We start from the raw sequence: 13,804 nt of genomic DNA, 5'->3' as shown, positions 1-13,804 counted from the left end.
GAGCGCGTGTTAGCTCTCATCTTCATGATAAGAACCGGCGGTTCGCTTAAAATGATGTTAAATTGGACGGTTCCCACAGCTTAAGAAAATTTTACTCAGGATAAAATTAAAATTACATTCTTAATTTTTGGGACGGAGAGAGTACAGCTGGAAGATGGACCTGCAGAATTGTTGGCGGCTGGAGCTGCTGGAACAAGAATTGTTTCCGTACACTGCCATACTAGTGACTGTACAATGGCCTAGTGCTATCGTTAGCCACTCCTAACCGAATGGAATATCCTAGCTGGCAGGCGCGATCAGTGCCCAGTGGGTGACTGCAAGTGGTCACGACGGAGATGCACGGCACGCATGGTCCAGACGGGGACGGATCGTATCTCCTCCCATCAATCAGAGCGTTCACGGGCTTTCCGGCTTGTTAAGCGACCAAAAATCTCATCATGCACAGTTCAGATCCGCCGCCCTTGTGCATTATTCCTGGAGTGGTACCCATCATCTAGCAGGCTAGATTAGTGATATGGCGTCCGGTCGCTTTACTGGGTAATAACTATACAATTCTAACACGTACTGAAGTGTGTGATAAAGTAGCTACTAGTTCACCTGCAAAAACCTTACTCCCTCCATTCTAAAATAAATATTATCTTAACATTTAAATTTTATCTATAAAGAAAATGTTCTTTTAGCTTATAGCGAGCGAGATTCATCTAACTAGAGCAATACCAAATACTAAAAAAGTGTTGTATAGAAAAACCCATATAACCAATACTTAGTAGATGTTATTTTTCTAGTTTCAATGCATATGTATTCATTGAGGATCCAGAAAATTAAATAAATAACACGGTTTTCAATCGCAATTGCTGGAAATAATTAGAAGTACCAAGGTCATTTCTTAAGATGATGAGTAATGTGTCTGAAATTTTATAGAAAATAACTATTTTTAGGATGGAGGGAGTACACGTCAGCTTTCTCCAAGCTACTGTCAAAACCATACTATTTCTAATATTAGAAATATGGTTTGTAAACTACACTTGTATTAGAAGGTTTGTTGCATCCAACAACCAACAACTTTCAAATATCAGAGTGTTTAACAAAAAAACATAATATTTATTTATAATACTGTAAAAGCACTTTGCATCAAACAAGATCTAATTGTACAAAATGGCAGCGGAAATTAGCTAGTCGAAGTGGGACCTGCGCGCGGCATCTGTCAGCTACGGGCTGCCCTCGTCGTCGTCATACTGGCTGGGCACTCGTGCAAGCAGACAAAACATCGGCAAAGCTGCAAGATACGCCCACGTCCATAGATGGCCTAGAAAGGGCGTTGCGCCACAAATAAACTAGGCTCGGCACCAAACCTATGAGTAGGATGGAATTCGGTCAGTGATGAAGAGAGCTATTCAAAACTCTGCATCTTCCAATCATGAGTAAACTAATCTCAAATAAGTACGTCTGCTGACTCATCGCTCAGGAGATATTTTGCTTGCTCCGGCAGTTGGTTGGATTTTGTCTTTTGTCCACAATTTAAAAAATGCCAAATATGAAAAGTTCACCTGATGAACACTGAGTACTGTGCAACCAAAATCAGCAATATAGCTAGGCAAGTGCCCTAATAACGATGTAAAGCATGGAAAGCTAAAACAGATGGGCGCTCATAATCCTCGTCATCTCATCCTCCTCAGCATGTACAAGGCAAAGGAAAGAAATCCAAATCCTCACAATGAAAAGGGAAAAGAAATGCAAAAGGAAAGAGAAAGGTACCCTCAGTGTTGGTGCATCGTTGCTATCAGCCTCAGCTGACAATTTGCCATCAACTGGGCCTGATGAATAATTCGCATCGCGCTGTGCTGTCCGGTTTTAGATCACAAGCCGGCAGCAACCTCTTCCCCCTTGAGAAAAGTGAATCCATGAGAATTACTGGAGCTTTTCATTCAGAAAAGCTGAGGCCTGGATGGGACGGCCACTGGCAGAATTTTGCAGACCCGAAAAGGACTCCACCCGTACGATGAATCTAACCAGCAGAACAAAATCTACACCGCGATCCCAAAAGTTCAACTCTCTGAATCTTCTTTTTCTTTTTCTTAAAGCAGTTCTCTGAATCTGAAGTGAAAAGTTTAGCAGATCACCAAGGATGAACATGCATATTGGGAACCCGATCAGGCATGCAGTATCCTGAAGACCTGAACTCTATTATTAGCCCGGTTTGCTCTACAGAGAACAGTAATGTTCAAACTGAACCATCCGTTTTCCCTGGAAAACATCAATTGTTGACCGAATTGACAGCAGGTGATTTTGCTCATCAGTCATCACTGCCCGGGGGCTTGAACCTGCCATAGAATTGGTGAGCACTGAACGTGCGACAGCTAAACAGGCGGCCGTGGGCCGTCTGAACTCTGGAGTCCATGGTGGGACCGGATGCGGGCCCCACGTGCAGTGATATTTTGCAGCTTGATTGGCGACGAGGCGGGAGGGAATCCTGGCGGCGGCGAGAGGAGGCCTCAAGCAACGGACAACCGATACAGCTTCCCTATGCCTTACCCTTTATCATTGCGCCTCCGTCGTCTTTGGTCCAACATGGCCGAACATCTGTCCGGATCTCAATCTCATCACGGCAGTCAGTGCAGACTGCTCCATCACCATTTGAAAAGTGCGCTGTTGGCCAACGGATTGATATTTCCATGGACGCAGGCAGCACAAGTCTACAGTCTAACAGGACTGATCAGCTCTTGCGCACCCGTTAGATCTGATTCCTTGTGAGTGACTGAACCCCTGTGATCCATCCGCGTCATTTGAGTCTCCGACTCAATACGCGTGCTTGCATCTTGTGCGTCTATATTTTGTCTTTAAGGAAGTGAGACTAATCATCCTTGATATACGAGCTGATGAACAGAACTCAGGCTTCTTCAGAATTCTGAAAACCAAGTTGCACAAAACGTCTGCAGTCTCTTGTTCAGCTAGCATCCGTTCGCTGTCACAATGTCCTGCTGGATGGCTAGCTAGCTAGCATGATCCATGTAGAAAGGGCACCCTGCATACACTAGTATGGCACAGCAGCAAAAGAAAAAGGTCATCCCGCGGGCCAAGCAAATCCAATAATTCCGTGCCTTTGGGACCTGGGGCTTCGCACTTTTCTCCATGGATGCAGGCAGGCGTCCTCCTCAGCAGACATACAGAGGCATCGACATCCATCAATCAAAGGGTCAAGATCATCACAGATTCAGAGATCTTTCTGTGAGCGCGGTCGCGGTTGACCGCTGCTAATTGTTTTGGTAATGGTGCTTTATTACGGTTTCGACAAACCGGACCAACATAATCATGCATGCATGCATGGTCCTGGAAGTTGCGAGGAAACATGGCAGTTGAAGGCACCCATGGCAGAATCAAAGCAATCAGCAACGACATATTTTGATGGAAGGTGTAAGAACATGCCGCCGCTGAATGCACAGTGGGTTCACTTCACATCGTAGCAAAAGGGGCCAGCTCTCCTGTGGAATGCCACCAGCTCATGCACTTTGCCAGGAACAGCCCGTCGGAATATACCCTTGCGGGCGGCGGCCTGAGAGAGATGGCCCACCTGCAGTGCTGCCTGCTCCGTGCCGCGGTCCATGCATGCGTGTCCGAACGAGCGGCCCTCTCGCTCCGAGTCTCTTGGCAATTTGGAGGGCCATCCGATCCACCCGCCAAGAAACGCTGGGCTGGGGTTTTGGTTTTGCCGGCCGGCAGAAGAACTACTTACCGTTACCGACGCAAAGAAGGTGACCGGCTCCAGTTCGTTGGCGCACGCCCGGCCCTTTGGGGATTCAAGATTCAACGCTCAGTTTTCCCCGGTGGAGACGTGGCAACAATGCAAGCCGGGGACAGATCAGCATCGGAGTTGATGCTAATCGAGGTCTAATCACATGGTTGGGCTAGACACACGCAGCTCAGTTTTCACGGCACATTCATGCGCACAGAACGAGTGCAGAATAACGCTGATGTGCACGTATCCCCGTGTGTTGCCGGTGACGGCGTTGGATGGAGTGATCTTCGTCGTGCAGATCAGAGCCTATCCGATTCAGGCTGAACACGCAAAACTGGGCGTGTTTCTGATGACGAATTTGGAGAGGCATGCATGTTGCCCTTTAGCGCCGAGTCTATCCATTTCCACGAGGAGAGGTGGTAGGCTCCAAGAAACGCAAACTGCCATGCGATAATCCCAGCACTAAGCATGGCGATCCACAAAAACCGCGAAGATGGAGCTGAGGTTAACGGAAGCTTAGCGGGGTCTTTAACTCTTTGATCAGGCAGCTGTTGCTGGACGGAAGCTCTTGTCCTTTGGAGTTAAATCTAATAAGGGAAGCTGTTGCTGGACTCGTCATATCATCACTCGGAGCTGGAAGGGATGGACACGCCCGCCAAATTCTCACCAGCTGGTAACTATTCAATCTCACACTGCAAAAAAAATCTGCTCCGTTGTTTGCAAAGACATGCAAAAGCGAAGGCCGACAAGCCCGTTGATTTCAGAGACACTCACCAAATTGGCAAATTCAAACGGACCCAAATTTTAAATTTTCCAAATTTCGCACGGCCACGAACTCCGCATGTCGCCGGCCGCATGGACCACCCGGGAAAGTGCTTGCCGGGAGGAGCGGGTGGTGTGGCCACTGGCCAGGCCATGTCGTCTCAGCTCAGGAAACCTCGTCGTGGTCGCGGTGGATCGATGCATACCGATCGATGGCGCAAGCGCCCACTCCCACACCCACTCGGCTCGGCCGGCCTCAGCCTGAGCTGGCCGTGGCCGCCCGGTCCGGCAAGGCCCGAGGCTATAAAACACCCAGGCCTCCACCGCGCCACCCCGCATTCCACCGAGGGAGAAGCCGTGACAGGCAGCCAACCGAACACCTAGCTACCAGTTCCCTCGGTGTCCCCTCCTCCCTCCTCTCTCCACCGCTCGGCTCGCGGCGGGGCGGGCGGCGAGCGCCGGTTTGGGGACATCGGCGGCGGCGGGGGCCCTCGCCGGTGGCGAGCTGGTTTGGGTATGAGAGGGGTGGTTACCCATGCGGCGCCGACCACCAGCGTCCCCTGCGGATTCATGGACGGCCTCCTCATCTTCGTCTTCTACCTCTCGCTTCCTATACGTGGCGGCCGCGCCCAAGCGTTAAGCGCCTCGAATTGTTAGCCGCCGCCGGGCCCCATCGGTCGGTCGGCCCGCGTCGATCCCGCTCCCTCCGCGCACAGCGCGCTCTCGTCTCCCCGATTCGAGCCTCCCCCCGTCCACGCGCAGCTCGGATCGGGTCAGCTTCGTCACGTCGCCTCACAGGATGGACCAGCCACCGAATGGCTTCGCCGCCGGAGGTGCGTGCGAGATCAAATCACTCTTCCCTTCCCCTGTTTTTATTCTTTTCTTTTTCATTTTCCTTCTCATGAAACGCTTCGCTTTTACTTGTGTCCATGTGCGATTGTGCGATTTAATTTTTAATTTTGTATATGTGCTGACACATTAGGAGTCTATAAGAGTTTGACGTCTCGCAACGATTGAAATCTGCTGCGCAATTCAATTTTTTTTCCAGTGGCATTGCGGAGTAAGAAATCCCAGTAGTAATAGCCGGATTAAGTTACGCCATACGTCTCTGTCATGGACTGACGTCCTAATCCTTGTTGACTGGATGACAGCTTGGTGGCTTCTCCAATGCTAAAAGGGTAAAATGATATGATTGCGGGACGAAAACTGTGATTTGATTTTTTTTTTAATATTGGTGAGGCCTCTTTCATGCCGGGGAACGCGATAATTTTGCAAAATGGGCTTTCTAATTTGTTTTATCATCCATCCTAAAAAAATGATTGATCACCCAATTCAAGTCATTCTGGTGGCCTCGCCTGAATTATTGTAGGGAGCATACCAAAAAGTTATGTCGACCTCAAGGATCTAGAATGAAGGATATTACAAGGGATCTCTAGGGGGAAAACAGAGATTATCTTAGGGATGACTAGGAAATTGGCAAGTGAAAGGGATGTAGGAGTAGGTTCCAAACTAGAGGCCACTAAGCTGTCAAATAAAATAAATGGGCTTCTTCGCTCCCTGAAGAGATATTGAGGAGAAGCATCCCATGTCAACTTGCTTCTTTGTTCTTGTTTGCACTTTTGCAGAATATCATCTCTGTATTTTTTGTTAGGAACAGAATAGCATCTCCATCGGTTCATCCAAATAGATATGTATCGTATAGTTCTTCAGACAGCTCATTTCTATCCGAGTCCAACATCACACTTTTTGTCTCTAATTAACCAGAAAGAATAACTCATGACGTATATTCCTAAGATTATCCTGACCCCAGAAGACAATACAGTCCCCTTCAGCTAGCCACTGCATGCAAAGACAGCCAAACTAGGCATTCACCTTCAGCTAGCCACTGGGTGCTAAGACAGCCAAACTTTTCCACCTCATGATTTAACCATTAATTGACCGATGAAAACAATTGAGATAATTGCCCTGAATGGAGCATTTGCTATGTGCTTATTCAGGTGATACTAGTTACAGTTTTAATGCCTTATTGGCTTTAATATGCGAAGTTTCTATAAAATTGATGGTTCTCATGCAATGGGTACCTTTCATGTTTGCCATCAGGTTTTTTCAAGCACATTGATGGGCAAAACTCTTCTCCCCCTTCTGTAATCGTAATAGGGGGAGGGATTTCAGGCATTGCAGCCGCTCGTGCTTTGTCGAATGCTTCATTTAAGGTAAATTTCTAGTTTACAGTCCAGAAGGTCACGCTGTTTGGTACTTACTCAAAGTTAGGTAATTACAGGTCACACTTTTAGAGTCGAGGGACCGACTTGGTGGCCGTGTGCACACTGACTATTCTTTTGGATGTCCAATTGATATGGGTGCATCTTGGTTAGTTGCATCTCATAGCTAATATTTACTTGCTTTTATCCACCTTGGTTTGAGCTTGTTGAAGTGTGACATTATGCTTATATCTTGTGATTCAGGTTGCATGGTGTATGCAATGAGAATTCTTTGGCGCCATTGATTAGGATGCTTGGGCTTAGATTATATCGCACAAGTGGTGATAACTCCGTGTTGTATGACCATGATTTAGAGAGGTATACACAATCCATAATGAACTACAGTCTCTCTTAAGTTGGTGGGCAAACTTCACCTACATTTCTGCTTTACGTTTTCAGTTATGCCCTATTTGATAAAAATGGTCAGCAAGTTCCCCAGGAGATTGTTACCAAAGTTGGGGAGATATTTGAGAAAATTCTTAAGGAGGTACTGCAATCCTTGTCACTTCGATATTATCTGTCCAATGCTTTTGTAGAACTATGAGTCTATGATAAGCTCACTTCTTGTTAATATCTCAGACAGTCAAAGTAAGAGATGAACATGCAAACGACATGGCTCTTATTCAAGCTATGGCAATTGTGCTTGACAGGAATCCACATCTTAAGTAAGTCGGAGTTATGATTCACCTAAATATGTAACAGTGGTGAGTTCAGGTCTTTGATGTTGTGCACTTACATTCGCAGGCTGGAGGGCCTGGAATATGAAGTGCTGCAGTGGTGTATATGTAGACTGGAGGCATGGTTCGCAACAGACACGGATAATATATCTCTGAAGAACTGGGATCAGGTGTGCAATGCAGAACTTTCAAATATTCAGATGTCAATACAGAATATGCTTTATGCTTTCATCATATTTCCCCGATCAGCACCGCACACGAGAACACACTTGCATGACAACTGTGCTGAGCTTTGCAAATTTGCAGGAACATGTGCTTACTGGTGGCCATGGTCTTATGGTGAATGGCTATGATCCTGTCATCAAAGCTCTCGCTCGAGATCTTGATATTCACCTCAACCACAGGTGCGCAGAAGAACCATGTGACACTCTGATTGTCAAATTGAGCCCCACATAATTCGTTTATTATCTCCTTTTTTTTATGTGTGTTGCTCAGGGTCACAAAGATCATCCAGCGTTATAATAAGGTTATTGTTTGTGTGGAAGATGGGGCAAGTTTTGTTGCAGATGCTGCCATAATAACTGTCCCTCTCGGGGTACTTAAGGCAAATATTATCAAGTTTGAACCTGAGCTACCAAATGAGAAACTTTCAGCAATCGCAGATCTTGGCGTCGGCATTGAGAACAAGATAGCTCTCAAGTTCAACACTGTATTTTGGCCCAATGTAGAAGTACTAGGTAGGGTTGCCCCAACATCTAATGCCTGTGGTTACTTTCTGAACCTTCACAAAGCCACAGGAAATCCAGTTCTGGTATGCATGGTAGCTGGAAGATTTGCATACGAAATCGAGAAGCTATCAGATGAAGAATCTGTGAACTTTGTTATGTTCCAGCTCAGGAAAATGCTACCAGAGGCAACTGAACCGGTAAACCACCAGTGAAGACACTGAAACTTTTTAGCTGCACAATGGTTTTGTAAATCCTAACGCCTGTGCCTCTCTTCTCCAGGTTCAGTATCTGGTTTCACGGTGGGGCAGTGACCCAAACTCACTCGGTTCCTACTCGTGCGACCTAGTAGGGAAACCATCTGACTTGTATGAAAGATTCTGCGCTCCGGTGGGCAACCTGTTTTTCGCTGGGGAGGCCGCCTGCATCGACCACTCTGGGTCAGTGCATGGAGCTTATTCTTCAGGCATTGCTGCTGCAGAGGACTGCCGAAGGCGTCTCTCGACGCAGCTAGGCATCTCTGACCTGTTCCAGGTCGGGAAGATTGCTATGAGGGAGGAGATGACTGAAGTCATGGTTCCCTTCCAGATATCCAGGCTGTAAGAGAAGGGTGTTATCTATTTACTAGTACTCTGTTATCCTGAAGAAGCAGAGAAGGTGAACACTTAACAAATGTAGTAGCTGCTTCGCCGTATGTGTTACCTTCAAAACTGTTGTATTGTCGCAGCTTGTTGTTTGATGTAACTTGAAAATAATATAAGACCTTGCTGGTGGAACTTATTGATTTTGCTGATGTTCATCGACGACCGCAGTATTCTGTTCGATGCGGCTGTTAATGCTTGGTTTGGATAACAAAACTGGTGGTTCAGCTGTTCAATACTCATCTCGTTCTGAATTTTATTGATGATTTGGTGATTGTATAGTAGGTTTATGTGGAGGTTGTTCCTTGCTGAATCATCTGGGAAATATGGGTTGAATCTGCTGAAAACATGCTACGACTGAAATTATAAGAAAAAAGGGAAAGAGAAGCTTTATGGCCCTCTGCCAACAAACTTTGCAAGAAAGCCAAGAAGCATGTACAGCTGCAGCTAGCTGCAGAGCAGTTGGCACCACCGTTTTGACACTCGATGAGGATGGTGGTGGCAGAGCCCTATAATTGCAGTACCCAATACCCCTATCTGCGTGTCCTCGAATAATTCCACGATCGACTGGCCCAAACCAAACGCATTCAATCCGCTGTTACGTCTTACGCTGCAACTAACATGCAGTTAATCCCTATTCTATTCCGTGTCGCCATCTCGCAGATTAACCACACGACACTCTTGAGTTCACCAGTAATCCAACAATTTCTCGGCCAAGCAAATTTGTCAAAAGAAAAAAAAAAAGAGAACGTCACGGCTGGAGAGGAGGCTGCGTGGAAGAAACTAGGAGATATCAAGGTGTAATGTGCATACCTAGAATTGCATTCGTTGTTGGAACGGAAGGAGCAGGTAACACCTAAACTGTCACGAGCTTGCCGGGGGCAAAATAGAAAGTGGTCAGCCGGACTTGCCGACCCGGAGGAACCGCAGGCAGCTACGCAGAAGCAGCGCGCTAGCCGTGTCGTCGCCGACTTCCTCTCCTCCCCGACCCCCGCGTCTATTTAAGGCCACCTCCCCACCCTCCCTCGCCTTTAACTGCAAACCAAACCAAGCCACCGAGTCCGGAAAGCGTCGCCGCAAAACTACATCCCGTAAGACACACCCACGCCATCCAGATCAAAGCCACCCACCGGCCAGAGAAGAACAAAATATCTTCTCCTCTCTTCCCTCTATCGGATCGGTTCCCCGACTCCTCCTGCCGCCGATCGATCGTGGCGTGTGCGGGGCACGAGATTTTGCCGGTTTGGAGCCAGATAGGGGTATGAGCTGTTTTGCGCACCGCCGCTGCTCCGACGCCGCCCGCCGTCAGGACGGCCTCCTCGTCTTCGTCTTCTTCCTCTCGATTCCCATACGTAGTATTAGCAATAGTAATTCTAATTTAAGTAGTAGTAATCTCTTGTAAACTGCTCTCGTGCTCGCGGTTGCGTGTACGGGGACGGAGCGACCTTCTTCTGTTGTTGCTTGTTCCTCTTTCTCCTCTTCTTCCTCGGCGGCAGCGGCAGCGGCGGTTATGGATCCCAATAGCCTCAAAACTGGAGGTACTGAAATATTTCTCCAGCACCCTGTTTTTTTTTTAAAAAAAATAGATGTTTCTCGATCTATGGATTTTATGAATTTTGTTTGTTTTTTACTATAGACTATAGTATGTTGTCGTATAGGACGAAGAGATATATTTATTAGTTTCATTGGGAATTTAGAGCAGAATGTTTTATTATTCAGATGATGTCGTGTTAGAACTGAAATATTTCTCCAGCACCCTGTTTTTTTTAAAAAAAAATAGATGTTTCTCGATCTATGGATTTTATGAATTTTGTTTGTTTTTTACTATAGACTATAGTATGTTGTCGTATAGGACGAAGAGATATATTTATTAGTTTCATTGGGAATTTAGAGCAGAATGTTTTATTATTCAGATGATGTCGTGTTAGAATCTCGTAGTGTGTTGTTGGTATGCAGGGAGTTGTAGAAACTCGTAGATATTTTTTGTTATCATCTGATTCCCTTTGAACTGAACGCTGATTAAAAAAAATGAAAATTCAGGCCTTCTGCTCCCAACCATTGAAAGGCGGTGCACATCGCCTCCATCAGTCATCGTGATCGGCGGTGGCATCTCGGGCGTGGCAGCTGCTCGTGCTCTCTCCAATTCTTCATTCAAGGTAACTGATGAGTGATGTACTTTCATAGACAGTGATGCAGATATGTTGTGTAGCATCAGTCCGATGCTCATATGTGGTGGGTGTTAATGTCACCGACTCCGATTCTGCATGATCAGGTGACTGTTCTGGAGTCCAGAGATCGTATTGGTGGACGTGTTCATACTGATTACTCATTTGGATGCCCAATTGATATGGGAGCCTCATGGTTAGTTGCCTTGCCTTCATTTGAGAATTGCTCAATGCGACCATTCTAGATTTTTCCAGTATAAACTCTTACTTACCTTGTTTTTTGGTGTTTGTCAAATCCAGGCTGCACGGTGTGTGTAATGAGAATTCTCTGGCACCATTGATCGGATATCTCGGGCTAAGGTTATATCGCACCAGCGATGACAACTCTGTTCTGTATGATCATGATTTAGAAAGGTACCTATTGTCTCGTATACTCAAATTCATTTTCCACTGTCACCTTGATCTTGTTCTTGCATCTTATTGTGTTCGTTGACTCCTCTGCAGCTATGCTCTCTTTGATAAGGATGGCAATCAGGTCCCAAAGGATACAGTCGATAAAGTTGGAGAAACATTCGAAAGAATTCTTGAAGAGGTACAGAGTGAACTCATTCATATGTAGAGTAGTACTTTTGTTGCTTCTTTAAGAGCATTTTTAGCTCACTCTATGCTGTGCTGCATTACAGACGGTAAAAGTGCGTGATGAGCAGGAACATGACATGCCCCTTCTACAGGCAATTTCTATTGTGTTTGAGAGGCACCCCCATCTAAAGTAATTTTTCTTCTACCACTGTGTCATTGTATCTTGTTAAAATTGAATATAAATCACGAAATCTTCTCTTTGGGTAGTACTTGACTGACATGGTTGCCACTTTTGTAGGCTGGAAGGGCTATCTGATCAGGTCCTGCAATGGTGTGTCTGCAGGCTCGAGGCATGGTTTGCTGCAGATGCAGATGAAATATCTCTGAAAAATTGGGATCAGGTTAGTGCAATGCCCTGGAGAAGTCAAACTCGTTTACCTTACTGTAGTATTCTGCTGTTTCAGTCTTGACTAACCTTTCCTTCTTTTTTCGATCTGCAGGAGCGTGTTCTTACTGGTGGTCATGGACTGATGGTAAATGGATATTATCCTGTTATTGAGGCCCTTGCTCAAGGTCTTGACATCAGGCTTAATCAAAGGTTTGTTTTTTCACATATCTTAAATTGTTGATTGTACTCTTGCCAAATATGTTGCAATGGTTCTTATGGTTGGTGAATAGAACACTAGCAAATATAATTGCATTGAACAAGCATTTGAATCTTCATTCTGTATGTCTGAAAGGAATGACCACAGTTCCATTTTTTTACTTCAACCAATGACAAATAAAGTTGCTTACTGTACTTGAATGATGATCTCCAGGGTCACCAAAATTGCCCGGCAATACAATGGAGTTAAGGTCACTACTGAAGACGGCACGAACTACTTTGCTGACGCTTGCATAATCACTGTGCCGCTCGGTGTGCTCAAGGCAAACATAATCAAGTTCGAGCCTGAACTGCCCCCATGGAAGTGCTCTGCCATCGCGGACCTCGGTGTTGGCATCGAGAACAAGATCGCCATGCACTTCGACAGAGTCTTCTGGCCCAACGTTGAGGTCCTGGGAATAGTTGGCCCGACGCCTAAAGCTTGTGGATACTTCCTGAACCTCCACAAGGCCACTGGCAATCCGGTCCTCGTGTACATGGCTGCTGGAAGGTTCGCCCAGGAAGTGGAGAAACTGTCGGACAAGGAAGCTGTCGATCTGGTCGTTTCTCACCTGAAGAAGATGCTTCCAGATGCCACTGAACCTGTAAGCTGTCGCTGCACGTGCCGGTTTCGGTTTCTGTAAGCTGTTTCTGAATGTTCTTGTTCGTGTGACTGACGCATTTGCATCTGGTGATCTATTGCTGTTGCAGACGCAGTACTTGGTTTCACGCTGGGGCTCTGACCCGAACACTCTGGGATCCTATTCGTGCGACCTGGTCGGGAAGCCGGCCGACGTGTGCGCGAGGTTCTCCGCCCCCGTGGAGAACCTGTACTTCGCCGGTGAGGCGGCCAGCGCCGAGCACTCGGGTTCCGTGCACGGCGCGTACTCGTCGGGTCTCGCCGCCGCCGAGGAATGTAGGAAGCGCCTCCTGACGCAGAAGGGCGTCCCGGACCTCGTCCAGGTCGCGGCTTGGGAGGTGGTGGCCGGAGTTGTGGCTCCCCTGCAGATTTGCAGGACCTGAGCTTGGCAGCTGCGCGGCCGTTTGGCCTTGATTGATTTGATCACTTCGTTGACTCGGATTGGGGCAAAGAAGCCATGAACTTTCCGAGCCGTCGCGAGCAAGGATTGCACGATCTTATTATTTATTATGTCGTAATATTGTGTATCGTAAACGTGTTACTGTTTTGATTTGGAATAAGTGGAGATCTACTGCTGATCTTCAGCGGTCGGACACGGAACTCTTATAATGTTATTACTTTTACTCTTATATAAAAAAAAATTGAGGATTGTCTGGTAACGTGAGTTATTTCTGATAAAAAAACCGTTCAAAGTTAACAAGGCATCGCGTCGGCGAATGTTAAGCGTAGTGATTTGTAAGAGCATCAAGATAATTCAAACATCGTATTTCCTTCAAATACAAAAACCTTCGAAAAGATGTGTGAAAAATGAAAACAAGCACATTCTATCTCAAGCCGTCAAGTTTAAATTGATCGAGACAGTCCTTGGATGCTTCTGGCTGCTTAAAGATTTCTAGAACATGAGTGCGTAGCCGGGGTTTCCCAGAAATCCCGGGAACCCAGCTGCGATTGACAATCGATCGGGCAGAATCTCACAGG

The 13,804-nt window shown here is 46.5% G+C and overlaps 2 protein-coding genes across 4 annotated transcripts; both read left to right on the top strand.

Annotated features, from left to right (window-relative positions):
* The first annotated feature begins 4,830 nt into the window (after positions 1–4,830).
* Positions 4,831–8,955, top strand: LOC112900150 (probable polyamine oxidase 4). Of its 3 annotated transcripts, none has more exons than XM_025968916.1 (10): positions 4,831–5,328; positions 6,596–6,708; positions 6,777–6,865; positions 6,961–7,074; positions 7,156–7,243; positions 7,336–7,421; positions 7,501–7,603; positions 7,740–7,837; positions 7,929–8,358; positions 8,441–8,955. In XM_025968916.1, the coding sequence occupies exons 1-10, from the start codon at positions 5,295–5,297 to the stop codon at positions 8,759–8,761; spliced, it is 1,476 nt and encodes a 491-aa protein (XP_025824701.1). In that variant the 5' UTR covers positions 4,831–5,294; the 3' UTR covers positions 8,762–8,955. The 3 variants fall into 3 exon arrangements, with proteins under 3 accessions (XP_025824701.1, XP_025824703.1, XP_025824702.1); XM_025968917.1 differs by lacking the exon at positions 4,831–5,328 and adding an exon at positions 6,450–6,492; XM_025968918.1 differs by lacking the exon at positions 6,777–6,865 and having other exon boundaries at positions 4,833–5,328.
* Positions 8,956–9,823: 868 nt separating this feature from the next.
* Positions 9,824–13,467, top strand: LOC112900151 (probable polyamine oxidase 2). The gene is made up of 10 exons (XM_025968919.1): positions 9,824–10,337; positions 10,840–10,955; positions 11,072–11,160; positions 11,265–11,378; positions 11,469–11,556; positions 11,648–11,733; positions 11,842–11,944; positions 12,044–12,141; positions 12,362–12,791; positions 12,898–13,467. Exons 1-10 carry the CDS (start codon positions 10,310–10,312, stop codon positions 13,207–13,209), a joined length of 1,464 nt encoding a protein of 487 aa, XP_025824704.1. The 5' UTR covers positions 9,824–10,309; the 3' UTR covers positions 13,210–13,467.
* The last annotated feature ends 337 nt before the right edge of the window (positions 13,468–13,804 follow it).

This window comes from Panicum hallii, chromosome 7 (assembly GCF_002211085.1).
Source record: "Panicum hallii strain FIL2 chromosome 7, PHallii_v3.1, whole genome shotgun sequence".
In the NCBI taxonomy this organism is placed as follows: domain Eukaryota; kingdom Viridiplantae; phylum Streptophyta; class Magnoliopsida; order Poales; family Poaceae; genus Panicum; species Panicum hallii.
Note: the sequence above shows the minus strand (reverse complement) of the source record. Positions and strands in the feature narration are given on the sequence as shown.